The 26,216-nt window shown below is 41.4% G+C and overlaps 3 protein-coding genes across 4 annotated transcripts in view; 2 read left to right on the top strand and 1 right to left on the bottom strand.

The window, feature by feature from the left end:
• The window catches only part of CUL5 (cullin 5), a 28,379-nt gene extending 23,780 nt beyond the window's left edge, over nt 1-4,599 (top strand). For both annotated transcript variants that reach the window (XM_068181371.1, XM_068181370.1), the window contains exons 15-19: nt 740-915; nt 1,034-1,195; nt 1,862-1,980; nt 3,266-3,389; nt 4,278-4,599. In XM_068181371.1, the coding sequence (XP_068037472.1) occupies nt 740-915; nt 1,034-1,195; nt 1,862-1,980; nt 3,266-3,389; nt 4,278-4,472 (776 nt within the window). In that variant the 3' untranslated portion in view covers nt 4,473-4,599. The remainder of the gene's footprint in view (nt 1-739; nt 916-1,033; nt 1,196-1,861; nt 1,981-3,265; nt 3,390-4,277) is intronic.
• The window catches only part of ALKBH8 (alkB homolog 8, tRNA methyltransferase), a 262,866-nt gene extending 240,974 nt beyond the window's left edge, over nt 1-21,892 (bottom strand). The window contains exon 1 of the mRNA XM_068181382.1: nt 21,886-21,892. The gene's annotated coding sequence lies outside the window, so the exon portion shown is untranslated. The remainder of the gene's footprint in view (nt 1-21,885) is intronic.
• Nucleotides 11,639-25,912, top strand: ACAT1 (acetyl-CoA acetyltransferase 1). The gene is made up of 12 exons (XM_068181385.1): nt 11,639-11,756; nt 13,712-13,759; nt 16,304-16,421; nt 17,291-17,386; nt 18,511-18,611; nt 20,360-20,503; nt 22,347-22,497; nt 23,032-23,127; nt 23,803-23,916; nt 24,284-24,348; nt 24,975-25,132; nt 25,553-25,912. The coding sequence occupies exons 1-12, from the start codon at nt 11,697-11,699 to the stop codon at nt 25,671-25,673; spliced, it is 1,272 nt and encodes a 423-aa protein (XP_068037486.1). The 5' UTR covers nt 11,639-11,696; the 3' UTR covers nt 25,674-25,912.
• Nucleotides 25,913-26,216: the final 304 nt, after the last annotated feature.

Genomic DNA, 26,216 nt, shown 5'->3' with positions numbered 1-26,216 from the left:
TTTTCAAATTATTTGCTACTTTTTATTTTTCTTAGTGAAAAATAGCCCTGTTAAATCTTAGGTTTAAAATTACATCAACTGCAGGTTGAACACAGTCTCCATGGCATTGTTGCTCTCTAGATTGGAATTGTCTGTAGACTCTGCTTTCTCCTGGAGTTGGTACTAGAGCTGTATCACTCTGTGAGTTGTTTTGGGTTTTTCTTGTGAGCAGTCTCATAGAGAGATTCCCTTCTCTCGTAGACAAATTGCAAGCAGGGGCTTGATTTGGCATCAGCCAGGTGAATGCCTCAACTACTGCCTTTTATGCCCTCATCATTCTTCTAGTGCTGTGTGCTGTGGTCCTCCTTTATCTGCCAGCAGGAGAGCTGGATGCATGCTGTGGAGAACTTAAATCACATTCTGAGATTGTTTCACTGATGAGAGAGGCTGAGGAACATCAAGTATTGGATCTGCCGTGCTGAAAACCCTTGAGTAGTGCTTATAAGCATCAGCTGTAAAGCTGCGCCAGTGTTCAAGGAGCTCTGCAGCAGCAAGAGAAAAAAACAAGTTTCAATCAGTGCTGCTGGCAGAAGGCCAGTGATGTACAGAGTGCCTTAATGTTTAAGTAGGTAGACACCCTGCAACTTCCTAAAAATTCAATCCTTCATAATTGCGTTGAGAGTAGGAAAGAAACCCAAAACATTTTGATTTATCTATCTGTTATACCTGGAGATTCATATAATCCAATATCATCCTACAGCTGACTCTGTGAATATTAAAATTTTAAATGCTGGTGCCTGGTCCCGAAGTTCTGAAAAAGTGTTTGTCTCGCTGCCCACGGAATTAGAAGATCTCATCCCAGAGGTCGAAGAATTTTATAAAAAGAATCACAGTGGTAGAAAACTCCACTGGCACCACCTCATGTCCAATGGAATTGTAAGTGTGTAGTTTTCATTGTATCAGTCTTAATGACTGCACTCTCAGTTTATTTATAACAGTAGGAAAGCTTGTGATTCAGACAGACTTATAATTAAAATTTTCATCCTCTTTACAGATAACATTTAAGAACGAGGTTGGCCAGTATGACTTAGAGGTAACAACATTTCAGCTGGCTGTGCTGTTTGCATGGAACCAAAGACCCAGAGAAAAGATCAGCTTTGAAAATCTTAAACTGGCAACTGAACTCCCAGATGCAGAACTTAGGAGGACTTTATGGGTATATCCCTTTCTCTTGAAACAGAGCGCTTCTTGATTTTTGTACTCTGAAATACTGGATTAGTATTTTTAAAGCACTGTCTGATAACACTTTGAAACTGAAATGTGAATGCCTTTCTTGGTAATTAATCAGTTGCAGTGCTGGCTCCTTGTACTGCTGCTGAGCACACACAGCCTTTACATTAATATGTTCTCCCTACCCAGTGTTACTTCACAAGCTTTTGGAAACTGCAAGAATTTTTTGACCATATGCTGTCTAAAGCAGAGAGTTATGATTGTGTGTTGTCAAGTGGGTCTGATCTAATTCTAGGAAACTAGTGACACCTGGTAAATACATGTTGCTTAAAAATAACTTCAATGTTTGCATTAGGAGACTTCTAATTATTTAGCTTATGAATAAAGAGAGAAATCATGTAAGTCAGACTTAACACCACTTCTGTAGCCATGAGTTTGTGTATTTTACTACTTTGTAGGATTTTGCTTATACTAACCCATTTCAGAAGGAGATTTGGTAAACTGTGTCCCCTCTCTGATTTTACTAGTTACAAACAAGGCTGTGTGGTTCCCTCACTACAGTCAGCACTGCAGTGAATTATTCTTGTTGTTTCCATTTAGAAAGTCTGGTGTTTTATTTTCATTCTTTCTTCCCCTCCCCTTTTCTCTGTAGTCTCTTGTAGCATTTCCAAAGCTGAAACGTCAGGTTTTATTATATGAACCTCAAGTCAATTCACCCAAAGACTTTACAGAAGGAACCCTCTTCTCGGTGAACCAGGAGTTCAGTTTAATGTAAGATGATGTTTGAAAAGTAAAATAAGAATATACTGTTCTATAACTAAAGGAATTCACTTTAACTTAACCTTTGTTATTGAAAGTTTTGAAAATTAACCTAGACACATGCTTTGCTTCCCTGCCCTCACTCATTTTGGCAATAGTCATGCTTCAAGTAGGTGATTGGACTAGATGACCTCCAGCAGCCTCTTCAAACAAATGTTTTCATAATTCTGATTTTTGTGAAAGTAAATTTCTTACACACTTGAGGACGAGGTGCAATATTGGAGGCTTTGCTGTGTTCCAGTTAGCAATAAGTCCATAAAATTTCATGGAAGACAGCCTGTATTCAGAGCAGTAGTGCTGTATTGATTATTATACACACACAGGACTTCAGTAACAGAGTGATAAGTTGAAAAAAAAGAAGTGAAGCTGCTTAATAATGTGGCGTGCTGTCAAGAGCCAAGATTTTTGGTGTGGCTCTCACCAGAGAGGAGTGTCTTTATTTCTGTGAGAATTGCAGTACTCTTTTACTGGTGCTTTGAAATCCTTCAAACACAAGATAATACAAAGAGAGAATGTCTAAGTGATACATACTACATTCAGTGTGGTTTACTTGCTTCTGCTTGCCTATACTCTCAATGTCTATGAGGAGAACTGGCTCCTTGCTAGGAACCTCAGACTGTGTGCCTCATTCTTAGCAGCAGCTGGACATCTGGATCTGTGGAGTAAGAGATAAGTGATGAATCTGCTTTCCTGGGGTTTAGTTTCTTGCCCAGGGCCATAATGCTTATTCCTGTCATCAGGATTCTGAGCTTTGGGAAATGATGAGAGGACATGACAGAAGACACAGGTTATAGAGAAAGTTTGTGGGTGACCACTGAAGAATGCCATCAGCTTTCTTTGTTGCATAAGCTGGGTTTTGTCCCAGACAGTTCTTTGATGGAATATTAATTAGTCATATTTCCTGAACTTTGTTGTAAAACCTTCCTCCAAAGAACCCTACATTTATATAATTAAATTGAAATATATTTTTCTGAAATTCAGTTGTTTCAGCTGCTGGATTTACTTGTAATGCTTGCTAGCATTATTTAGGTTTCATTGTGCAGAGACATTGACATTGAGTTTTGATCTGTCAGACAGTTCTCTCACTGCCTTAATGCTAATAACCTATAAGTATCTTAAGTATCTGATCTGTCATGGTACTTGTTGCTAATTTAAGTTTAACAAGAACTCTGCAATTGAAAGTTTTGGGTTTTTTTGGGTTTTTTTGCTCACTTTCGTGCAATACAACTTTTTTCAGAAAAAACGCTAAAGTTCAGAAAAGGGGCAAGATAAATTTGATTGGTCGATTGCAACTTACTACAGAAAGAATGCGGGAAGAGGAGAATGAAGGAATAGTCCAGCTAAGAATATTGCGAACCCAGGCAAGTAACCTGCCGGAGGAATGCAAAATTCCCCTATTTCTTTTGTTGCATTATCATTACTGTAATTTGTTGTATTATCATTACATGCTGCCTATGGTTGGATGTTGATGTATGAAATGGGTGCCTTTGAATCCCACTGGAATGACTTCTGCTGTATGACTCTATATCCTTGTGATTACCTGATCTTGCATGTGTGTTCGTGCACTTGTCATCAGCCTCCTGTTCTGAAGTACCAGGTCATCATCTTCAAAGAGGACAAAGCAGATATTAAGCAAGTGGTGAAGGCATATGGTGTGGGGTGGGTGACAGCAGCAGATTGGTAACGTTGACTGACACTGGCCACCACCATGAATAAACAGCATTGTCGATCTTGATATCTCTTTGGTCTGTATGAAGGTCTGTTCTATCAGTCAGGTTGGATTGCAGGCCATGCACATTGTGAGTTGTACCACCTGATGTAACATATGATGTAACCATTCTGATAGCAGCAGGGTTAATGCCTAGTTGTACTTGGGAAATGAGTGGGGTGTTCACAAGGTATATCACAAGTCACCTAGGAAACTGCAACTTCTGCTCAGGGAGTGAGTGAACATTTGCTTTTAGTGAGTAATTCACACTCTAAATATAGGATTTAACTGCTCCTTTGACTGGAATTGTCTTGTATCTCTTGCATCTTGCCAGTGCTTCATTCTTTTCCTTTATCAGCTTCTTTGTAAAAGCGGTTCTATATAGGCTAAAAAAATGCAGCATAGTTCTGATTTCTAAGGAAAAATACAGATTTCCTTGCTGTCTGGCCTTACCAGGATCCTGCTATTAATGCTGTGTTCATTTTGTCACTTCACCCAGGCGTTTAAAAATAATTTTTCTTTTCTTCTTTACCCACACCAGGAGGCTATCATCCAAATAATGAAGATGCGGAAGAAAATTACTAATGCCCAGCTTCAGACTGAACTGGTAGAAATATTGAAAAACATGTTCTTGCCACAAAAGAAAATGATAAAAGAGCAAATTGAATGGCTTATAGAGCACAAATACATCAGAAGAGATGAGTCGGATATCAACACCTTTATATACATGGCATAATTGGAGGACTCTGCAGGATGCTGAGAACATGAATGGAAGGGTGCTTGGACAGACAGCTGCAACAGTTTGTGCTGCAGAAGGACTTGTTTTGACTTTCGTTACATATTAAAATCCCTGCCTTACCTTACAGAGGACTATATTTTGCCAATCTCATTCAGCTAGCATGATGGCATTCCCTTCATGTTGCACACTTTTAACAGCATGCTGTTTTGTGGGAAACTTGCATTCATGAAGAGCCCATTGTGAACTTTTAAAAGTAGATTTGATTTATACCCACCAGGAAGAATACAGGTTTGGGTTTTTTTAGATGACCAGTACTTGCACAAGGAAAAAATATTCAAATATTCATGCACTGAGGAACTGCTATTAGTTTGTTTTGGATTTGTTTTTTGTTTTGTTTGGTTTTGGTTTTTGGGTTGTTGTTTTTTTTTTTTAATGCAATTAGGACTAGAAGTAGCACTTTCACTTTTGTGTTTTGGATCAACAGAGTAATGTACTGTCCACCTCTGATCCTTTTCATGTAATAACATTTGAGAGACACAAACACATGCGTCACAACTGATACATATTTGTTACAGTTAAAACCTGTTTGCTAGAGCAGTGCTTCAATCTAGTAACTGGATTTTAATAATTGACACATTAAGTGACATAAAAGTAATTCCAAGTCATCAGTGATATTCTTCCCTAAGCAAGAGATCATTGTTTTAAAATTGTTTAATGTAAACAAGTGGATATGTTGTTACCTTAATTTGGACGGGTGATTTGCTACAATCTTACTTGACAAGGTAAAAGTTTCTTGAATGATACTTCACTCTAAAAGCAGTTTTCGTGGGTGGGTCTGCTATAGGAACAGAAATATTAAGTGTATTTCCTTGTACATTTAATATTTATATTCCAAATATTTCAGTATGACTACATATATCAGGATGCATTAAAGAGTAATTTATGCACAACTCCCGCAGAAAGAGAGTAACACTTGAAGACCCCTGTACTATTTCCTCAGTGGTAACTTTTATATACATGCAAGGTTAATCCAGGTGGACTAGTCAACATCTTTATATGAAAAACAAACCTTCTGCTTTTTATTTTGTAACTGGTAGGGTAGGAAGTACACTTCTGATGAAAATGATAAAATGCTAAGGTAAAATACCTTGTTCAGTGTATGTAGAGAGAGTGCCAAACACACATCAGGAATCTCAACTTCTTAATGTTACCTCTTCCATTCTCAATCATCTGAAGTAGTCATTTGGCACTGCCCTACTCTCTGCTGTTCTGAAATGTCCCAGCATATACTGGAGTGATACCATGAGTCATAGGAGCAGAGTGCCTGTCGTAGGACAAAGGTAAGTTGTGCTTTATTCAGTTCTGTATGAATATTTCTTCTATAAATTACAAGTGTGTGAAGTTATTTTTTAATTCACCAGTTGAACTTCAACATCTAAAGGCCTCATCTTCTTTGATGATGAAATGGGGAAGAGGATACAATTAACTTTAGTCAAAAAAGAAAGCCTTCCAGTAAGTTAGAGGAGGAGTTTTACTTTCACATGGTTACAGTAAAGTATACAGGAGTGGTTTAAAAGCAAACTCTCCAAGAATGGCTGTTTGCACCCTTAAGCAGGCTGTGTGCTCTGTTACTAATGTAAATGCCAGTGTGACTGCCTGAGAACAGTGTGTATTTGGAAATCTGTTTGAGTAAGAAATTTTTGGTAGTGAGGGTTTCATGACCACAAGATGAAGAAATCAAGGCCTGGCCAATTACAATTGATTGAAATCCTACAGCTTGTGTTACATGCTTTTATTGATACTCAAAAGTAGATGCTGTTTAAAAATATTGCATCTTTTATGTTGGCCCTGTGGTGTTGCAATTCAGAATCAAAAGGAAGTGGTGCTCTGTGTAGTTAACCAATGAAACTATTTGAACATTAGAAAACAAAATTCTAATAAAACACTTTGTGCTGCAAGACTTTCAGTCTTTGTAACTTTAAAGTAATAAATGCTTACTTGGGATAACTGGGGAGAACATGACAGTCTGAGCACACTCTTCAACATGAAAAATTCCAACCCTTAACCAGAGAAGAAAGGTGTGAAATGGTCACATGGTAATTTTGAAGCCATTGGTTTAGATTTGAGAGAGAAGTTTAAGAGACTATCTCAGATACAACTGTTTAGGAAGCTGGAATGTATGCAGAAAGGAAAAGCTTGCTAAAAGCTAAGGAGCTACACATTCCCTCAGCTAATAAATACAATACCACCTGATTGTTACCTATACATTTCTCAAAACCTGGGATGGAAATAGAATTGGTAATGTGCCTATGATATGGTCATTTTTTCTTTAAATATATACCAGAAATGGATGTCAGGTTTTTTATGAAATCTAAGACAGACACCAGCAAATTTGTTAAAGATGCAGAATCATGTTTAGCATCCTTCATCAGGTCACTTCACCAATATGCACTTAAAACTAGTATCACCTGGGGCACAGGGAGATACCTGGGGTAAGCTGTTCTTTTGGGGAGGGTAGAGTTCAGATCTAAATGAAAACTATTCTTCACTTGCAATATGGCAACAATGCACTTTTAAGGCTGCAATTTTAAGCTATGAATATATATGTCCAAAGACCTAGCTTAAGGAGGTGCTGCATCTGAAAAACATGTTGCCACACACACTGCCACGGTGAATAGCTAAGGAATGAAATCTGGTGTAGAAGGGGTGGGGGGGAAATGACTCTTAATAGGTTTAATTAAGAAATACTGTTAAATCTTTCTCTGTCCCAACAACTTGATGATAATCTCAGTTTCAATTCTGAAGTCTTCCATTTTCCTCTTTCCACAGTTGATGTCCCTAGCTTCTACTTTTACTCATTTATTTTTCGTTGTGACTGTAATGCAGTTACATTTCCAAATGACAATGTGACTTTCTCATTTTCATCTTTTTAATATTAATATAAATGTTCTGAATGTTCACATCTTGCATTTATCTGCATTGGGATGCCATTGTCCTGTAAAGTGCAAATTTTAAAAATACAATTGGCAAAAAGATTTGATAGTTTTACAGAAAGATTTGCTATCTCAAACTGTTTTCTATTTTCATCTAAATGACTGGGATGCTATCTTTGTAATTCTTTAAGGTCATATTTGTGAAATAAACAATACATGAAAGCTTTCCTGTCATATACACTATACGTAGTCTGGAGTGTTGAGCGAACTTGGGTTCCTGAGTTGTAATAACTATCTCCGTATGGTATTTACAATTTTGAATGTGTGCCACTACCAAGATAATAATGCTGTACAATTTTGAATGGTGGTAGTTTCTGTATGGCAGTCCAGCTGAACTATTTTGATGTACTGCTTAATTTTTGAATTTTATTTTTTAAGTTGTATAATTTATTTTCTTGCAAAATAAAAATGTAATTTAAAAGACTATTCATTTAGCAAGGTATTTTGGTGTCTCACCCTACAAAATTTTTAATTTGAATTCAGGTGCTGCTCCTAAAATTGCTACTGTATGAAATTTGCCTGACTTCAAGTCCCAAAAGCTGTTATGATCAGAGTAATTAAAAAACAAAAGTGGAGACTTCCAATTCTTGTTAAAAATTTTTACATATGTAAGATTATATGTAGAGCTATTTAGTCTTCCAAATTCTATTTAAAGATGAGCTATAGTCTTTCAGTCAGTGTATCAAAACCTGCCATGCCAAAAGTGGCTGGGAGTTGCCTTAGTTTATGGCATTTTTAAAAAGGTTATGTCTCTGTGCAACTTACAGGGATGAACTTGGATTGATGAATATTTTGGTTGATTTGTCTCTGAAGTTATTCACAGTGTGCATCACTGAAAGTTACTGGTGTTGCCACCAGGACCTTCAGGTAGCTGATCCTGCAGTGAACTGTCATGTGGGAACAGTTGCTTGCCTGAAGGAGTGCTTTTAATGTAATGGCTTTTCTTCTCTTATTGTTCTTGCCTTTTAATATGAATCTCTTTTTTATATTTCAGCTCCTTTCTTTAAGTGCACCAGCTAATCATCGGTGTTTTGTGCTTTCTGGTACATGCAGAGTTTAGAATTATTTGTACGGAATAAGCAGCTATTTTTGAGCAACTGCTCAGTACTGTGCATGGGAATTGGCCAACTGGCAGTTCTTGTGAGCAGAGTTGTGATGGCAGGTTGCCATTATTTCCAAACTTTTCCCCCTCTTTTAGGGCAATTTATAGTCTTTCCCAATGATTTTTCAGGAGAAGTTCTTCTCTAGAAGCCAGTTACTGCGGGAGTTCCTTGGCTGAATCAACTCCTACCCCTGTAAATTGATAACGTTTTAGGTAGAATCATTGACGTAAATACAAAAGGCTTAACCTGGTTCATTCTTCTGATAAAGTGAGAATGTGGCTTTATTTTCTTTTTTGCTTTACCTGTCAACAGAATCATAGAATTGTTTGGGCTGGAAAAGACCCTTGACTCCAACTGTTAACCCATCACTGCTAAGTACACCCCTAAACCATGTCCATGAGTGCCACATCTACTAAGTCCAGGGATGGTGACTCCCCTGTTTACTGCTTGACAACCCCTTCCATGAAAAAAAGCTTTCTTAATATCCAATCTAAACCTTCCCTGGCACAACTTGAGGCCATTTTTTTGTTACTTGGTAGAACAGACCGACCCCACCACCCTTGGCTGCACCCTCCTTTCAGGCAGTTGCAGAGAGTGATGAGGTCCCCCCTGAGCCTCCTATTCTCCAAGCTAAACCTCAGCTGCCTCAGCTGCTCCTCACAGGACTTGTGCTCTTGACCCACTCCCTGGATATCTCTACATCTCTGGGTAGGCATGGTGCCTGGCATTTGATCTTTGTTTATTTTAGTGATGGAGATCCACTATGGAAATTCAGTTGGATACTGTGTTTCAGCTCCTGCATGCAACCTTAAACACCTGTAAGAAAGAACAGCTAGAGTCACGAACAGCAGCTGCTGCTTCCCTCTGCGCATCTGGGGCATGGCCAAAGTAAATACCACGTGCTGAGCTAAGGAAGAGCAGCACAGTGTGACTTTTTAATGATCTGTGACTGGACACCAAGAGTGAGTGACATTGAAATCAGTACATTATAGTCAGTCTTGGTGAGAAGAGATGATGAAAAAATTAAAGAATGTTAGCAGGTTATATCCCTGAAAAAGAGCTTTCTACTGCAGGAGTAAAGGCAAATTAAATGAGAGCTTTCTAGGTTTTGTTCTACATGTTTTCAGCATTACTCTTTTCTTAAAAACATCGTCATCTAACCTGGATGTTTTTGCTATATGGTACATATATATTTTCAGAGTAAAACCGTCATTCTTCCTGAGACAATATTTGTCAGTTCCTATGTTATCTCTGGTTTGAACTTGAAAACTCTGTCTCTAAATGAAAGGTCTAGACTAGACCACCTTAGAGCACCAGCTACTGAGAGTCAAGGAAGCAAAGGAGTACAAATGCTTCCCTTGCCAGTGCCTGTCCCAGTCAGCCTCTTGCTGCATGTCTGGAGAATCTTTGGATATATATGGAAAGCAAGAAGTATTTTACTTTTGAGAGCAAAGACAAAGTGAAATCCTCTCTCACAGGGAACGAATGAGATGTAGAACAAAAAATCAATTGAAGTAGTTTTGACAAATGTTAGTTCTACAATGTGAAGATCAAATAATTAAAAAAAAGTCAAGGTAGCAAATGGATGGTAACAGGTTGTTGAAATACTCTTGCTTTCTAGGTGCTATATCCAAAGCCTGGTTCTTGGCATTTTTTCTAGTTTAGGGTACAAGAGGAAGGAAATGTGCAAATGCTTGTTTATGTGACTGGTAGACCTCAGCTCAGGGGAATGCTTCATTCAGTTGTGGGTTACTGTAACAGTATACTAACTCCTTCAGGGATTAAAAAGTGGTTGAGAAGAGACTGATCAGAAACAAATACAGAATTGCTTGTCCTGGACTGTGTGCTACAGCAGAAAGTCACTTTGTGTTTTGAACCTGTTTTGAGATACAAAACTCAAGACCGGGAAAGAACCAGGCTTTTCCTGGCCTAGCTCTGTGCAATTTGGAGAGACGGGGTGAAGAGAGGCGCTGTCAGGCTGGCAAACAGCTGTAGAGATTTTGTGCTGGCCTTCGTCTACAAATCCAGGTTCAGAGACAGGAGAGTGTGAGGGGAGAAACACAGTGCAGAAATGACCGTGGGACTGGGATGGGCATCCTGAGACTCAGCTGGGGCTGAGCTGCCATCAGTCGTTCCGTGAAGGCGGCGGCCGGGACCGTTCTGGGCCAGGTTTGAACTCTGAGGTACCAGTGTTAGGGGTTTATGCCGTGGCCAGGCAGGAAGGGCTTTAGGGGGAGTTAAATTGCTGACTCTTCTGAAAACAGCACGCAGCTGGCAGCACAAGGGCACGCCAGACTCAGAGCGTCAGGGGCTCAGCAATACTCGGCGCTTTCATCCCCGCCGACCTTGCTGTGCCCAGGATGCTTCCGATACGGGATTAAATGCCCGCGGCCCAGGTCAGTTTAACCTGCAGCGTGGGGCGGGCGAGGGCCGGGCCGAGGAGGGGCGGAGCGCAGCCTCGGTGGCGGAGAGGACACACCCCCGGGCGCTGGTTTTTTCCCCCAAGTATCTTCCACGCGGTCTCCATACAGTTCGCTACCAGTGACTTTCCTCCTCAGCGCGGCATCCCAGGCTGTCCGCCCCGCGCCCCGGGCCGTCCAACGCACCCCCCGCAGCCCCTGCCCCGCCTGGCCCCCGAGAGGCAGCACCGCCGCCAGAGGAACGCGCCTGGCGCTGCGGAACCGCAGAATCCGTTCGGTCGGAAAAGACCTCCGGGACCACCGAGTCCAACCTGTGGCCCAGCACCGCCGTATCAACCAGGCCATGATCCTGAGTGCCACGCCCACTCTTTCTATAAACACCTCCAGGGACGGTGACTCCACCGCCTCCCTGGGCAGCCCGTTCCGACGTCTAATCCCCCTTTCCGTGGAGGAATTCCGCCTGATGTCCGGCCGGACGGGACCCACGGGCCGGGGATGTCCCGCACACGCGGCAGCGGCGGCGCGGCACCGCACGCGCCGGCCCCTCTGACGCCGCCACCCGCCTTCCGCGCCAGCCAATGGCAGGGGCGGGCGCGGCACCGCCCCGCGCCGCGGGACCAATGGCAGCGGGCAGGGGGCGGGGCGCCGCCGGCTATAGGCGGGGGCGGCGGCGGCGGTGAAGGTGACGGGGGCGCCGGCAGGAACATGGCGGCCGCAGCGGGGGCGATGCTGTGCGGGCGGCGGCCGGCCGCGGGGCTGCTGCGGGTGAGGCGACCCCGGGCCCGGCTTTACCTTCTCCTTCCCTCCGCAGCCCCGGCCCCGCCGCCGGGCCCGGAAAGGCTCGGCCAAGGTCACACCGTCCCTGCGGCGGGGCGGCTGCGCCCCCTCCCCTCACCCTTGCGGGAACCCCCGGCCCGGGAGGCAGCCGCGCGGAGGGAGCGGGTCCCGGGCCGGGTAGGGGTGAAGGGCGAAGCCTCTGGTGGGTGAAGGGCGGCCTCTCCCGCCCCCGCGGCCCCGGGCCCCGCACTAAGCCCGGTGGGACCTTTATCCGCGATCCTGAGGGCGGCTTTTTCCACTGTCAGCGCCGCCGGTGCCGCGGCTGCCGAGCCCTGTCCGTAGCGCTGCAGCCGTAGGGATGTGCAGCCGTAGGGATGTGCAGCCGTAGGGATGTGCAGCCGTAGGGATGTGCAGCCGTAGGGATGGCCCGGCCGGGCCGGGCCAGCACTCGCGTTGGATTCCTCTAATTGAGCAGTGTAAAGATACAAATTTACACCTGTAGGTGTTGTTTCTCAGCTGGGCAGGGGGATGCTGCTGCCCCCAAAGCCTGTGTGCCTGGCAGCGCTGCCGGCACTGCTGGCTCCAGGTGCTGGCTGTGACTGCCTTGCTGGGGCGCTGGCACCCGGCACGGCGGCGGGGAGCCGTGCTGGGGAGAAATCGAGGGCAAGCGCATCGCATCCGAATTGCCGTATGCAAAGCTGAGGGTTGCGTTTTACCAGCTGTGGAAGTGCGTCCTTCCTTCCTGACAGAGCATGAATACTCCTAGCAGCCAGTTGCGCTTGGTAAACAATTGTCTGGTGAGTCCAGTTTAAATTCCAGGCGTTGTGCAGTAAGAGTATGGTAGTATAGGTATTTATTTTGCTAGGCTTGGTTAGGCTTTGTTTTTTTAACACTAACCCTTGAAAGCTCTGCTGTTAAAGCCCTGTAAGGGACGTAATTCTTTTTTCAAGAAGAAGTTTAATTTAAAACTTCCTGCTGGCAATTATAACTTGAGCTGGGGAGAAAACCAGACAAAAATCCCCAAACAAAACAAAAATCAAACAACTAATTCAGAGCAGTGAAAAAAAAAAACAGCCTTTTGTTAGTTGAAGGTTGCCAAATGAAGAGGAGAAACAGGCTAGATTTTTGTGTTGAGACACAACCAGAAGGCACTGGCTAGTTTATAAAAATGGTGATGTTCTTGTGGTGTCCTTAAGCAGTTCTTTTAAATTAGTATTTAGCTGTAATTCAGCAATTACAGATAGAAGGCCAGAAGTTTCCAGTGTGCTGAAATGTTGTCTCAGGAAATGGCTAAAGAAAGTGGTTTAAGCCACTAATGGAAAGATCACTCTGTTAATGTATGAAACAATACCTACAGATATAACTTTGTATCTTTGCAGTGCTTAATTAGATGAAGCTATTGGTTGGTGAATTAGACTGCTCAGATGATCCCTTTTTCTTGGTTTTGTTTTATTATCCTATCTTGATGTAATGTTCTGAATTTATCTTCATTTTTGTTCGTAAAACACCAAGGAAGTGGAAGCTGTAGATGCAAACTGCCACCGTTTAAAAGCGGTGGAGTTAATGATAGAAATGAATGAGCAAAGTCCAGGGAAGCAGACAGAGGGACTAGTAAACTTTTTCAAGATAACAGCACTCACCCCTGGCTTCGATATATGCTATAGATGTACATAACAGACTTTGACAAAAAAAAATTGGCATTGTTTTTGAAGGAGTATTTGTTTATTTTTCAGAAAACATTTTATCACAGATGTTATGGTGAGACTGTACTAGACTACACTTCTTTTCAAAGGCATGTTATAATTTTTTTTCATATTTTTCCAGTGTTTCTTAGATATTAATTTTTGAAATAATGACTTCTATGAAAATGGGTACATTACATAATGAAACATTATGGCATTGGCTTTCTTGATGTGAGATTCTGAGGGCTTTCTTGTTTTCAGGCTCTGAAGTATATGAGCCGTGGCTATGCATCACAGCGTACTTTAAATGTAAGTATAAAGCACTATCTGACTAATAAACTGCTGTTTTAGATTTGTTTGTTAATCACTGACATTTTAAAGAAAATCATCACAAAAAAACTGGTTTAAAGACAATGTCACTTGTGCCCAAGCCACATTTTATTGCAAAATCTGAAATGAGTCAGATTGTCATTTTTATTTTGATTTGCTAAGTGTGAGACAAAATTAGAAGAGTGTCAGCTGATGTAAGCTGCATATAACTATCAACCCAGAATGGGAAAATATAGCTGTTATCAACTGATGCCTTTGAAATTATTTGTGTTATCCTGCAACTTGCTGTTACAACATGAAAGAGGAGGACAAGTTTGTTACTGTTACTGAAGTCTATCATGATGAAGGGGATACAGGAATAGACAACCCTTCACAGTTTTAAACAAGTATCATTTGTCTTTATTTTTTTCTAGTGTTTTCTTTGCCTGTCTGTCTAAATAGAAAAACCCTCATGACCAGTCCCTGTAAAGCTTTGTGGTTAACTTTCACTGAAACCAATACAGCTGGAAGCAATCATTGCTGCTTCTTGACAGCTGTCAGGGGCAGCCAGAGGTCTGACATGTGCATCTTTTTGATGCCAGATTCTCGTGCTGCTATCACCGGGTTATCAGGTGCACACGTGGATGTCGCACTAAAGCTAAGAGACTAAAGAAGAGTAAATTGTCTTTACTACTAGCATAGGGCTGAATGTCATACCATGTCTTAAACTGCTGCTTGCACCTTCTGCTGGCACCTGGGCTTTTGAATATATCCAGGGGTGGAGACTTCACAACCACTCTGGGTAACTGTGCCCGAGTTCAGCCACACTCCCAGTGGAGAAGTGTTTCCTTATGTTCAGTGGGAATTCCTTTGTGTCACTTGGTGCCCTCTGTGCACCACTGAAAAGAGTTTGGCTCTACCTTCTTTGCACCCTTCCTTGCAGTATTAATATTCATGGTGAGGTGCTGCTGTTGAAGTTCTCTGTGGCAGTACAGCCCTCTGGTGTATCAGCCACTCCTCCCAGTTTGGTGTCAGCAGCAAACCTGCTGAGGGTGCACTGCACCATTATCTAGTTCATTAATGAAGATGTTACGCAGGACTGGACCCAGTACTGATCACTGGTAGCTGTCCTCCAACCAGACTTTGTACCTCTATCACCACCCCCAGCCTGGCCATTCAGCCCTTTTCTAGCCCCCTCACTGTCTGCTGGTCTAGCCCATAGTTCATTAGCTTCTGCATGAGGATTTTATGGGAGACAGTGTTGAAAGCCTCACTGTAGTCCAGGTAGACCATGTCTGCTCTCCCCTCCTCTACCAAACCAGTTACTTCATTGTAGAAGGCTGGCAGTTTGTCTGAGCATGGCTTTCCCTTGGTGAATCCATGCTGATGACTCCTGATGATTTTCTTGTTCATGTAAATGTTTTTTTTTAGGATTAGTTGTTTCATCACCTTTCCAGAGATTAAGATGGGTCTCACTGACCTGTAGTTCCCTGGGTCCTCTTTCTTACCCTTCTTGAGGACTGGAGTAATGCTTGGCTTTTCTCCAGTCCTTGGGCACCACACATAATTGCTATGACTGTCCCAACATTATTGAAAGTGACCTTAAAAAGTCACCTGCCAGCTCTCACAGAACTCATGGGGGCATCTGGTCAGGACCCATGGATTTATGTATGCCCAGTTTGCCCTGAGTTGTTCCTCTTCCACCAAGGGTGCGTTTTCCTTGCCCCACCGTTCCCACAGTCTCTGGGACCTGGGATTCCTGAAGGCTGGTCTTAGTACTGAAGACTGAGGCAAAGAAAGCATTCAGTTTTCAGCCTTGTCCTTTGTCACCAAGGAGGCCCATATTTTCCTTGCTGCTTAGGTGTTCAGGGAAGCCCTTCCTGTTACTTTTGACATCCCTTGCCAGATTCAGCTCTTGGCTTTCATGACCTCATCCCTGCATGCTCAGACTGTGTGCCAGATTCTCTGTCCCTATTTCTGTCTCCTGTATGATTCATTTTTGCGTGTGAGTTTTGGTATCCATCCTGGCATTTTTACCCAACTTACTGCTTGTTGGAATGGATTGCTCTGGAGCTCAGAGGAGGTCATCTTTGAACTTCAGCCAGCTTTCTTTGATCCCCCTTTGCTCTAGGATGTTCAAGATTCTCGAAACATCATCAATGCCAAGGCTGAGCTCAATGCACTCCACCTGTTCTGTCCCATAAAAGTGCAAGGCCTCTCCTCTCCCCCCTTGCCTTGTCTTCTTGACCTGTCCTTCCTGGAGAGCCCTTATCCCTGCATGGCAACACTCCAGCCATGTGAGCCATCTCACCACAGCTCCTTGAGCCTGAGGCTGTAGTGCTGCAGCTGCACACCAATCTCCTTATGTTTACTGTCCATGCTGCATGCATTAATACATATTTTAGTGCTCTGTAACACTTGCAGGATGAAAGAGAATCTGTGACATCAATGAAATAATAAAAAGTAGATACATTTAAAGAATACTGGTATATGTGTGGAATTGTGAAAGAGATTGTGACTTTTACTCTGTTCTTCTGCACTTAGGAGGTGGTGATAGCAAGTGCTGTAAGGACACCTATTGGATCATTCCAAGGATCTCTTTCATCACTGCCAGCCACTAAACTTGGTTCCATTGCAATTAAGGGAGCAATTGACAGAGCAGGTATGTATATACATTTTTTTTTTCCTGTGGCAAAGAAAAGTGGCTCAGTGTCTTTTCAATGGCCTGGTAATGAAACAAACCTGGAATGTCCTGGGTTTTTTGCTCCTGTGGCCTTTTTAAGTCCATGCACAGAAGCCATTTAAGTAAAGTTGACTGTCAGGCTTTGGTTCAATCTGAATTAAGTGCTGCTTCTAGGAGCAGAATGTAGCCTAGGGGTTTCTGTGCTAGTCCAAATGAGATTGAACATGATACTTGGTTTGTTGGGATGTGTAAGCTGATGCAAAGGCTACTTGCTGCTGAGACTAGTAGCCTTTCCTTTCCCTGCATGTTTTTTATGTGGGCACGTGTACTTGAAGGACAGCCTTGTCAGCCTTTTGATGGATTCCATCTACCAAAAAAGTTTTTTTAGGGGAGTGGAGGGTTAATACTACAAGAACTTGGACACCCAGGGCTGTTGCAAGAGATGCAGCAGGAGAGCAGACCTCTTCTTTGTGGTGGCAGCTTGCTCTGGCCTTGGTTTGCCCTTGCTAAACAAACAAAACTGTCTTTAGACATAATTCTAGGACAAAAAAAGTCTTGTGCATTTAACAATCCATGAAAATTGAGCTTCTCGGGTGATTAATAAGACTTGGAAATGTTGACTTCGGTGAAATAACTGCAGCTTGTCCTGAAGGGTGACAGGGGAATTATCTTCTGGAGGAATCACCAGTTCCGTGACTATAAGGGTAGAGATCTGGAATGCACCCACTGGGGCCTGGGTTCTGTTGGCACATGGGTTGCATGTGGCAAGTTTCATTAGTCTTTAATAGAAAACTTCAATGGGAACCTTTGTCAAAAGGATCCTGAATCAAAGCAATTTTTTTTTGTAGGAATCCCTGCAGAAGAAGTGAAAGAGGCCTATATGGGCAATGTCCTGCAGGCTGGACAAGGACAGGCTCCGGCAAGACAAGCAGTTTTGGGTGCAGGTATTCTCCTTGTCTTGACTCTGGGTTTGAAGGTTTTCTGTCTTTATGTAGCTGGAATCTATTGGGCTGTTAATTAAAGCAGAGTGGTGGGCGGCCCTTTTTCAGGGCAGTACGTGGATGCTTTTTGCCCTGTGATAGGTGAAGGGTGCATGTTGCACTTGTGCAAGTGGGGTGTTGTTGCCTACAGTGTTTGCAGAACCTGGAGAAGACACTACTGGAGACCAGGCTGGTAATTCCACAGTACTTTACATTAATGATGGATGCTGCTCTGAATCTTTCACAAAACAGACTTTTTCTCTTCAGTGTATCGTTCATTATTCTTAATTCTTACTGGATAAAGAGTCAGTGAGTTCCCTTCAACACATGAGTATGTACAACTCGTCTTCCTGTAGAGTCTGGAGCTGACACTGGAAGGATTCACTGTATGTTAGCTGTAACGTGAAAGTTAGTGGGGTGCAGGAATTATTTTCTTCTCCCTTCTTCTGTGGGGGTGGGATTCCATACCTTAGCATGTTTCTAGCCAAGCCTGTAGGTCAGGGAGGAACTATGTACTTTCTTGAATCTGTTGTACATTTTTGAAGGAGAGGGAACTACTTCCATGTTAGGCAAAGTGATAAATATGGCTCTTTTCATTCACAGAATTATATAGTGTCTTGAGTTGGAAGAGACCTTAAAGATCCTGTTCCAACCCCCCTGCTCTGGGCAAGGACACCTTCCATTAGACCAGGGTGCTCAACCTGCCCAGCCTTGCCTGGCGTCTGTCTTGTTGCCAGTTGCTAAATTCTACAGCTTATTTATGCTTTTTCAGCCTTGGATGCTGCTTAGAGGCAGGGATCAGGGTTTTGGGAACAAGAACAGTTCTGGAGTACCTTCCTTGATCTTCCATTTCCTTGCCTTTCCCCTTATCACAAGTCCGTTGTTGGAAGGGAAGAAACAACAGGGGTTTCCAAGAAGGATGGTAACTATTGATAAGTGTAGATAAATTGCCTTGGCAGGCTAAACAGTGAAAGCTGGACATCCTGGGCTTAGATAAAAATTGGTGCCATATGAAATGTTGCTGAAACACCAATAAATTACTGAAGTCTACCCTTCAAATAACAGCCGTGCAAACTTCTTTGACTCAGGTCTGCCAATTGCCACTCCTACCACCACTGTCAATAAAGTCTGTGCTTCAGGAATGAAATCAATCATGATGGCAGCACAAAGCCTGATGTGTGGGAGTCAGGTATGTGTATTTTGTGCTGTTCTGTGGAGAAAACCACACAGTTAATGTTGTAGATCCTGTCCTACCAATGGCTGTGCTCTTTGATTTCGGATTGTGTTTTGGCTTGGGATAATAAAGCTAATTAGCAGGGGTTTGTTTTGTTTATGAAACACTAATTTTATAATTGTTTAAGTATGTTTGAATTCAAAACAGAAAAGAAAGTAAATACTATAGTTAGAAAGTTCAGACGTGTTTTTGGAGCTGAAGAAACAAGGTGGATTGTTTGGGGGGTATTTACCTCATCTCTCTACTGCTCTACCCCCACCCCACCTACCAGTCCAGCCCCCAAAATATAATTAAGGGAATTTTCAAGCTTTCTGTTTTGAAAAGGTGAATAAATTTTTTTGTACTTAGTTTTTGGTGACTTGACTTTCAGGCAGTGTTAACATTTAAATGAATTAAATACACATGTTCAAGCAATGTTTTTTCCAAGTGCACTAAAGATCTTTCAGGCTTTTTTATTGTTTTAGAAGAAGCAGAATTTATTGTTGGTGAATAAGCTTTTTCAGTACAGAGCTTGATGAAGGAGAATTGCTCATCTCTGTCAACTTTCTTACAAGATTTTCTATACAATGGGAAAAAAATTCTGTCACTTGATGGGAGGATAGGATAATACATCATTTTCAGTAAGCCATTAAATGCTGTGCAGCAAAGAAATGTGGGAGAAGTGTGAATGCAAAGAAAGTTTCATTTCAGTTTTGTTTTTAATTCCACACCCAAAGCATTTTGGCAGCATCTTTGGTTCTCTGAAGTGAAAACATAATCAGTTCAATTATATATATTTTTGGCTTTAAAAGTAAGTGGCTCTTAAGTGAAGGATACTTTTGTGTGTGTGTTTAGAACAAAAGTAAAGTGTTTAAGTTTTGATGGCCCTTCTGTGGAAATCACAGTGTAACTGGAGTTAAGCAACTGCTTTATTGCTTTGGCCTTGGCCTGCAGAAAACAGCACTTTGTCTGGGGCCTGCTGAAGTTGATGGAAATCTTGTCACCAGACTTTGAACCAGGCCCAGTGTGTCTTTGTAAACAGCTACATTTGGATTTAGTCATTTATATCCAGTGACTTCATGAGAGTGGTTGTGCCTTTGGTTGGTTTGACAGATGTAGGCCATGAACTCTGAATAGAACTGGAATTTTCAGCTGAATTAATCACACAAGCTGTGCTGCCAGTCTCAGCAAAATTAGGGACTCAGCCAGTTATTAGTCTCTTAGAGCTATTAATTATGGGGGGGGTGGTATTGGTTTGTTTTTCCTGGCTGTGGGCTGTGAGGTATCTGTGGTATGACAGTCAGTGATGGTTCCCAGTGGTTTGAGTCAGTGTACACCATTATATAAACAACTGTATTGGCTCTCTCTCCAGGTCTTTCACTTGATGAAATTGAAATGCCAGGGACTCTTGTTCCTCTAGTCTGCTGCTGCTTCCATATCTCCACCGTCTTTTCAATTTATCTGTCTTTTCAATAGTTTTGTCTCCAGCCTTCTTTCTTTTCTTTATTACTTCATGTCATGTTTCTGCCAGGATGGATGAACTCTCTTCAGTTGTTCCTGTTGTTTGCTTTTTAAATGCTTAAAGGGTGTTCTTTTTATCTCCTTCTCTAAGACTTCTCAGAAATATGAAGTGCCCATGCTTAAGCTTTTACTAATACTGTTCCTACAAGAAGTCATGGAGAACACAGTGCATGATTATTAATTTTATCATTTCCTTTGGGCAGGATGTCATGGTTGCTGGTGGAATGGAGAGCATGTCTAATGTTCCCTACACGATGAGCAGAGGAGCAACACCTTATGGAGGAGTAAAGCTGGAAGACCTGATAGTAAAAGATGGGCTGACAGATGCTTACAACCATATCCATATGGTAAATATTCCTGCAGAGTGCTCATGTATCAACCATAGATAGACCTGATGCAGATCTGAAAAGCTTGCTTATAGTTGTTAAGAAACTGCTTCATCTAGCAAGCCTGGATATGAGCAGGAAAAAGTCTTCCATTTCCAGGTTTCTTGCAGTAGCTGTAATGGAGGGACTGGACAGAGGACCACAATAGCACTGCAGTTTGTGTGATAGTAATTACTTGTCTCTGCAGTCTGAGTAGCCTAAAGCAAGGATTAAGAGAAAAATTAATTCTGCTACTGATGGGTTGCTGTTGCTCCATCTGAGGGAGGGAGCAATCAAGTTGCTTGTTGTCTTTGAGGATATCTGCTCTGAAGGATCCAGCAGGCCCATGTTTTTCCCTCCCCCAGAGTACATATCTCATATCTCCTGTGGGAAGGTTTGAGTCAGCTGGTGTGCTTACTCATCAGCAGGGTAACTTAAATTGGACAAACAAGGGCAAACTCAGGATGGGTTTGGAAAACAACTGATGCAAAGACAGTCAAGAACAATCACCAGGGAAGAAAAGTTTGAAAAGAGAACAGCTACTTTCAGCTTATGAATATTTCTGACCTTTACCAGTGGTAATTCACAGCTGTAGGGCATTATTGATTGATCAGTTGGTGTTCTTGCTGGGGTACAGGAAAATGTCATGAAGAATATTTACTTTGATCCGTAGATTTGGTACAGACCTCGCTTGTGTATGATTTATTCTTTTTGCACACTAGTGCTTAGGCCATGTAGGAATGTTGAAATTCATTCCCACATTTCAGCTAAAATGGATTTTGAATGTGAGGATTTTACAGGAATCTAAAGAGTGGCTCTGATAGTTCCCTCATGTGAGGAAAAATTCTAGCAGTTGGTTGTAATACACCAAGTTTTAATAGATTGGGACAGCATGTTGGAACCTTTTGTCTGTCTTATAGCAGATGTAGGTTGTTTAGAAAGCCTTAATAGTCTGTGTGAGAGCATACAAGAAAGTCCATAGGGTGGCTTTGGGAACTTACTCTTGTCTGTGTTTTGGCAATAGCCTAAGTGGCTGGTGCTTTGAGGTTTGAAGACTTTAAATTCATTCCTTACATAGAAGTGAACCTGCTTATTTGAAGAACTGGAGGCACACAGTACTAAAGGGTTTGTGTTGATTCATTGAGTTTTCTAATGAAATGAGATGTGGAACAAAACCTCTTCAAGGGTAAATCTTTCCAGTTGACTAAATTATTTTTTTTTAAATTTTGTCACTGGATATTTAGACAGTGATGATAATGAATTGTGAGTATATAATTACAATTATGATTTGCCTATATATAAAATAACTTGGTTGTTTCATTCTACTTATTTCATTCCAGTTATTAGAAAAAAGGGATGCATACTTCTATTTTAGAGATTCTGAAGGCTAAGTAAGCCCTGTGTGTTGACCTGTTGTTGTAGTCTTTGGAATAGGCAGGGCAATAATGGAGTGGAAACACTAGGAAAATGATGTGAATATGTGGTTCTGTGTCTGAACAATGATCTTCATTCTCTGAAGATGTCAGCCCTAAGCACTTTAAACTTACTTTTGCATGCGGTTTAACTGGAGAAAAAAAAATAGTGCCTTTGTAAGGAAAGTTCCCTTATGGCTTTGATAATCTGGATCCAGAAAACATTTGCTAAATCTGACGATTATATTTTAAAACCACAAGTTACTATTTGTCCATGACTGTGTAAATCAGAAATGGACACCAAATATTAGTCACATTCAGTTCTGGAAATTTGCTGATTGAGGTTTTTTCAGTTGTAGTTGAGCTTTGCATCTTCAGGAATGCCAAACCTAACAGGCCTGGTTTCCTCCAAGGGCAACTGTGCTGAGAACACTGCAAAGAAGTTCACTATTTCCAGAGAGGAGCAAGACACTTATGCCATAGGCTCTTACACCAAGAGCAAAACAGCCTGGGACTCAGGAGTACTGAAAAATGAAATAGTTCCTGTCACTATTTCAAAAAAAGGTATTGTGGAAAGGTGTGATGAGAGATGAATTTTGTTTCTTATAGAAAGCTGTCATGTTGTCTGTGTTCAGTGCAAATTCTATTGCTTAAACATGTGAATCTCAGGAACATTAATTTTTATCACCTAAGAATTTTCTGTTAGGCAGACTTTCTGGTGAACAGCAGTCAGTGACCTGTCATCTGGTTTTTGTTTTTTAGTTTTTCTTTAATGTTGCACCCCAAATATATTTTTTTTGTCTAAGTGAAAGTTAGCTGTTGAATGTAGTTATGGCTTAAGTACATCTATTTGTATCTATTTGTTTTAATTTACATTAAAGATAGGCTCTTTGTCCTTTTTGTTCAGCCACTGGGAAGTATAAATGGATTTGCTGTAAATAAATTTGATTAAGGAATAACTTTTTTTCAGTTTATGTAAGCACATTTCTTGATGTGCATTTTACATGCATTTGCAATTTTTAACCAAAATAAGTTATTTATATAAGGCAGTATTTAGTCAACTGTTCTACAAAACACTAAACCAAATCTGAATTTCAGGGAAGCCAGATACAGAAGTGAAAGAAGATGAAGAATACAAACGTGTCGATTTCAGTAAAGTTCCAAAGCTGAAAGCTGTTTTCCAGAAAGAAAATGGTAAATATCATTAATAGAACTGCTTAATTTTCTACCGAGTGCGGGGATGCTTTGTCAGGGTGGAGAGTACTGTTCACAAGAGCTTGAATGCCCAACAACAGCCCTTTTATTTTTAAATGTCTGCTGAGATAAAGAAACATGCTGCAACGCAGCATGAACTGACTTGGATTAAAAGATGGTCCGCGGACCTTAAACCAGTGAACACCTCTGTTTGGGACATTTACCTTAAAAAGAGTGACAGACAGTTTCACTGTTGGCTTTGGTGTCTGCCAAGTGTAAACTCCTGTTGCTGTGGAGCTGGAGTGGCTTTACAGAGTTGCCATTGCTCCCTGAATCTGTAATTGATAAACCTTCCTGGCTAACTCAAAACTGCCTCTCATTCACAACCCTTCCTGAGCTGGAATTCTGTGACAATGCCAGCAATGCGGCTGCCAAGGAAGGCATGATCTAAACTGGCACTGGGATAAGGATACAAGTGCCTGTGGATGCATTTGTTTCATCAAACAGATATCAAAAACCAACCCATTTTTAGTTAACTCAGTGCAACAGGTTTCACCAAATGATTAAGACTTCTTGTTCAATGAACTCGGGGAAAATCTATCCTTAACAGGACATACATGAGCTGTTTTGCATAACACTTTCACCTCTGTCTAAGGAGTGTTTTACCTTTTCTAGGAACAGTTACAGCTGCTAATGCCAGTACTCTGAATGACGGAGCAGCTGCTTTGGTGCTGATGACTACAGAGGCAGCCAAGAGACTGAAAGTCAATCCTTTGGCACGGATAGTAGGTATGATCTTCCTTACCTCTAGGAAAGTCCTGGAAAATACTCCTATAGTGTGCTTTCAGACTGGGAGTCCTGTTTGGCTGTTTACCTGATATTATGGCTGCATCATCCCAGTACAGTCCTTGGAATTTCAAGTGTTACACCAGCAGACTTTTGACCATAAACAGAATTTTCTATATATAATAATAAAAATCTGAAAATATTATTGTGTGTCTTACTTAGGCACTACATTTTAGATGCAGCTATTTCATAGACCATGGTATTCAGAATTTCTCTATCTTGGCAGTGTTTGCTGCTTGCAAAGAAAATAATGGATGGTAAAAACACAAGGTCTTAAAACACCTTTTCTGATTTTTTTTTCTTTTTTCAGCTTTTGCAGATGCTGCTGTTGATCCTATTGACTTTCCAATTGCACCTGCATATGCTGTTCCTAAGGTAAGAATAAAACTGAGTGGGTTTTGGAAAAAAAACAAGCTTCCCTAGCATTCCAATGTTGGTTCACCCCTCTCATTGGGTCTTCTTGAATTAGGATTGAAATTATAATGATAATTACAAAGAACAGATGTTTTACAGAGGACCAAGGCTAGACTGCAGATGTTCTAAGTTAATGAATTTCTCACACTGGTTTTGAAAGAGACTGTTGTTCTATACTGCTTTTAGCAACTTTGGACATGTTTCCACCTTTGAAGTTTCGCAGCCTGTATGGCCAAAAGGCAAAATAAGTATGGTTATACAAGGACAGACTCATTCTAAAAGGAACTGAAGAGCAGTGTATGGTGTGAGGCAGTACTGTGTCATTTTAAATGGACTTACTGTAGCAGCAGTCTTAGCGTTGTGTGATGGAAATGCATCCTTGGCATGGACTGCTCTCTGTCCCTTCTTTGGTGAAAACTCAAGTTTGTGGTTGAGTCCCTCAGTTTTGCTTTTCCCATCTGACAAAGAGGTTCCTAAATGTGAATTTGTGAATCAGAGTATGGGCAGCCTGAGTCACTGACTTCAAAATAGACCTATTATTTCTTTAATTAGTTTCCTCATTTTTTCATATTTTGTATTATTTCTAGATTCTAAGTGAGACAGGCCTGAAAAAAGAAGATATTGCAATGTGGGAAATAAATGAAGCATTCAGTGTTGTGGTGCTGGCCAATATTAAAATGCTGGGCATTGATCCACAAAAAGTAAATATTAATGGAGGTGCCGTCTCTCTTGGACATCCAATAGGGTAAGCAAAATAAGCTCTGGGTTTTGCTCTGCACAGAGGCATTGTCTTCTAGGTAAACAATTTTAAGCAAATAAGAGTATGTTTGAATTTAATCCTTATTATTGGTTTGGTTGTGGGAGATTTGTTCCCTTCTTTGAAAGAGCTTTGCTGCATGAAGAGATACTCTGTAATATACAGGCTGACACAGAGGTGATTTCTTTTTCCCAAAGAAACTTAAGCTATACATACACAAACAGAAATGCTGTGTTTAAGAACCTTGTGTTTATTCCTCTCTAGCTCCAGTACTTAATCTGTACTACACAGAACTGCAGACAAAAGGATTGTTTCAGGTTTTTTGCTGATACTATATTCTTCCTGTGTAGGTCAAATTAAGAATTTCCTTTAAACTAAGTTATGTTCTTTTGTTTTTCTCATATCTAGAATGTCTGGAGCAAGAATTGTTGTTCACATGGCACATGCTTTGAAACCAGGACAGTATGGTCTTGCAGGAATCTGCAATGGAGGTGGAGGTGCTTCTGCAATACTGATACAGAAGCTGTAGCCCAAGCAGCATCAGAAACACAGCCTTAAATGCTCTCTGATCAAAACCGAGTGGTAGCTGTTACATCTTGTTTATCAATCAGTGGATGAATACTGTAACTGCTAAAATTTCCTAAAGCATCAATGATTACTGATCCAGACCTTTTATTGCTTTATCAGTTCAAGTTTTTATACAGTACAAATAAGCAATGTCAAATTTTAATTTTGGCTTGAAACCTGACAATAAAGTATGTTAACTATCGCCCCCTCTGTCACTGACATCATTTCTTAAAGGCCCTTGAAAAGGAATTCTCTTGGTAACTCACAGAGTGCTGCTACTGGAAATGGTTGTTTTCTCCTAAAAATTATTTGCAGTCTGACAGCAGCTTGGTACTGAAGATAATTTTTTTCCTGTGAAAGCGAATGGGTAATTCACATCTTCCTTAGAACCAGAGTGCCTGAGCTGAAACATTATGGTGGGTAGTGGATGGCCCAGGCAAGAGTTACCTTCAGTCTCAAACAGCAAATTAATATTAAGTGTCACCATCACTATTAAGCATTTTAT

This window comes from Anomalospiza imberbis, chromosome 2 (assembly GCF_031753505.1).
Source record: "Anomalospiza imberbis isolate Cuckoo-Finch-1a 21T00152 chromosome 2, ASM3175350v1, whole genome shotgun sequence".
Taxonomy (NCBI): Eukaryota; Metazoa; Chordata; class Aves; order Passeriformes; family Viduidae; genus Anomalospiza; species Anomalospiza imberbis.
The sequence above is the reverse complement of the archived record's forward strand: the minus strand, read 5'-3'. Positions and strand labels throughout refer to the sequence as shown.

Bases quoted from the DNA above. Each gene is read 5' to 3' on its own strand.
- ACAT1 (XM_068181385.1), top strand. From the start codon at position 11,697: ATGGCGGCCGCAGCGGGGGCGATGCTGTGCGGGCGGCGGCCGGCCGCG. The intron at 20,504-22,346 runs GTAAATATTCCT...GTTTCCTCCAAG, and splicing joins CTTACAACCATATCCATATG to GGCAACTGTGCTGAGAACAC. The intron at 22,498-23,031 runs GTATTGTGGAAA...TCTGAATTTCAG, and splicing joins TGTCACTATTTCAAAAAAAG to GGAAGCCAGATACAGAAGTG.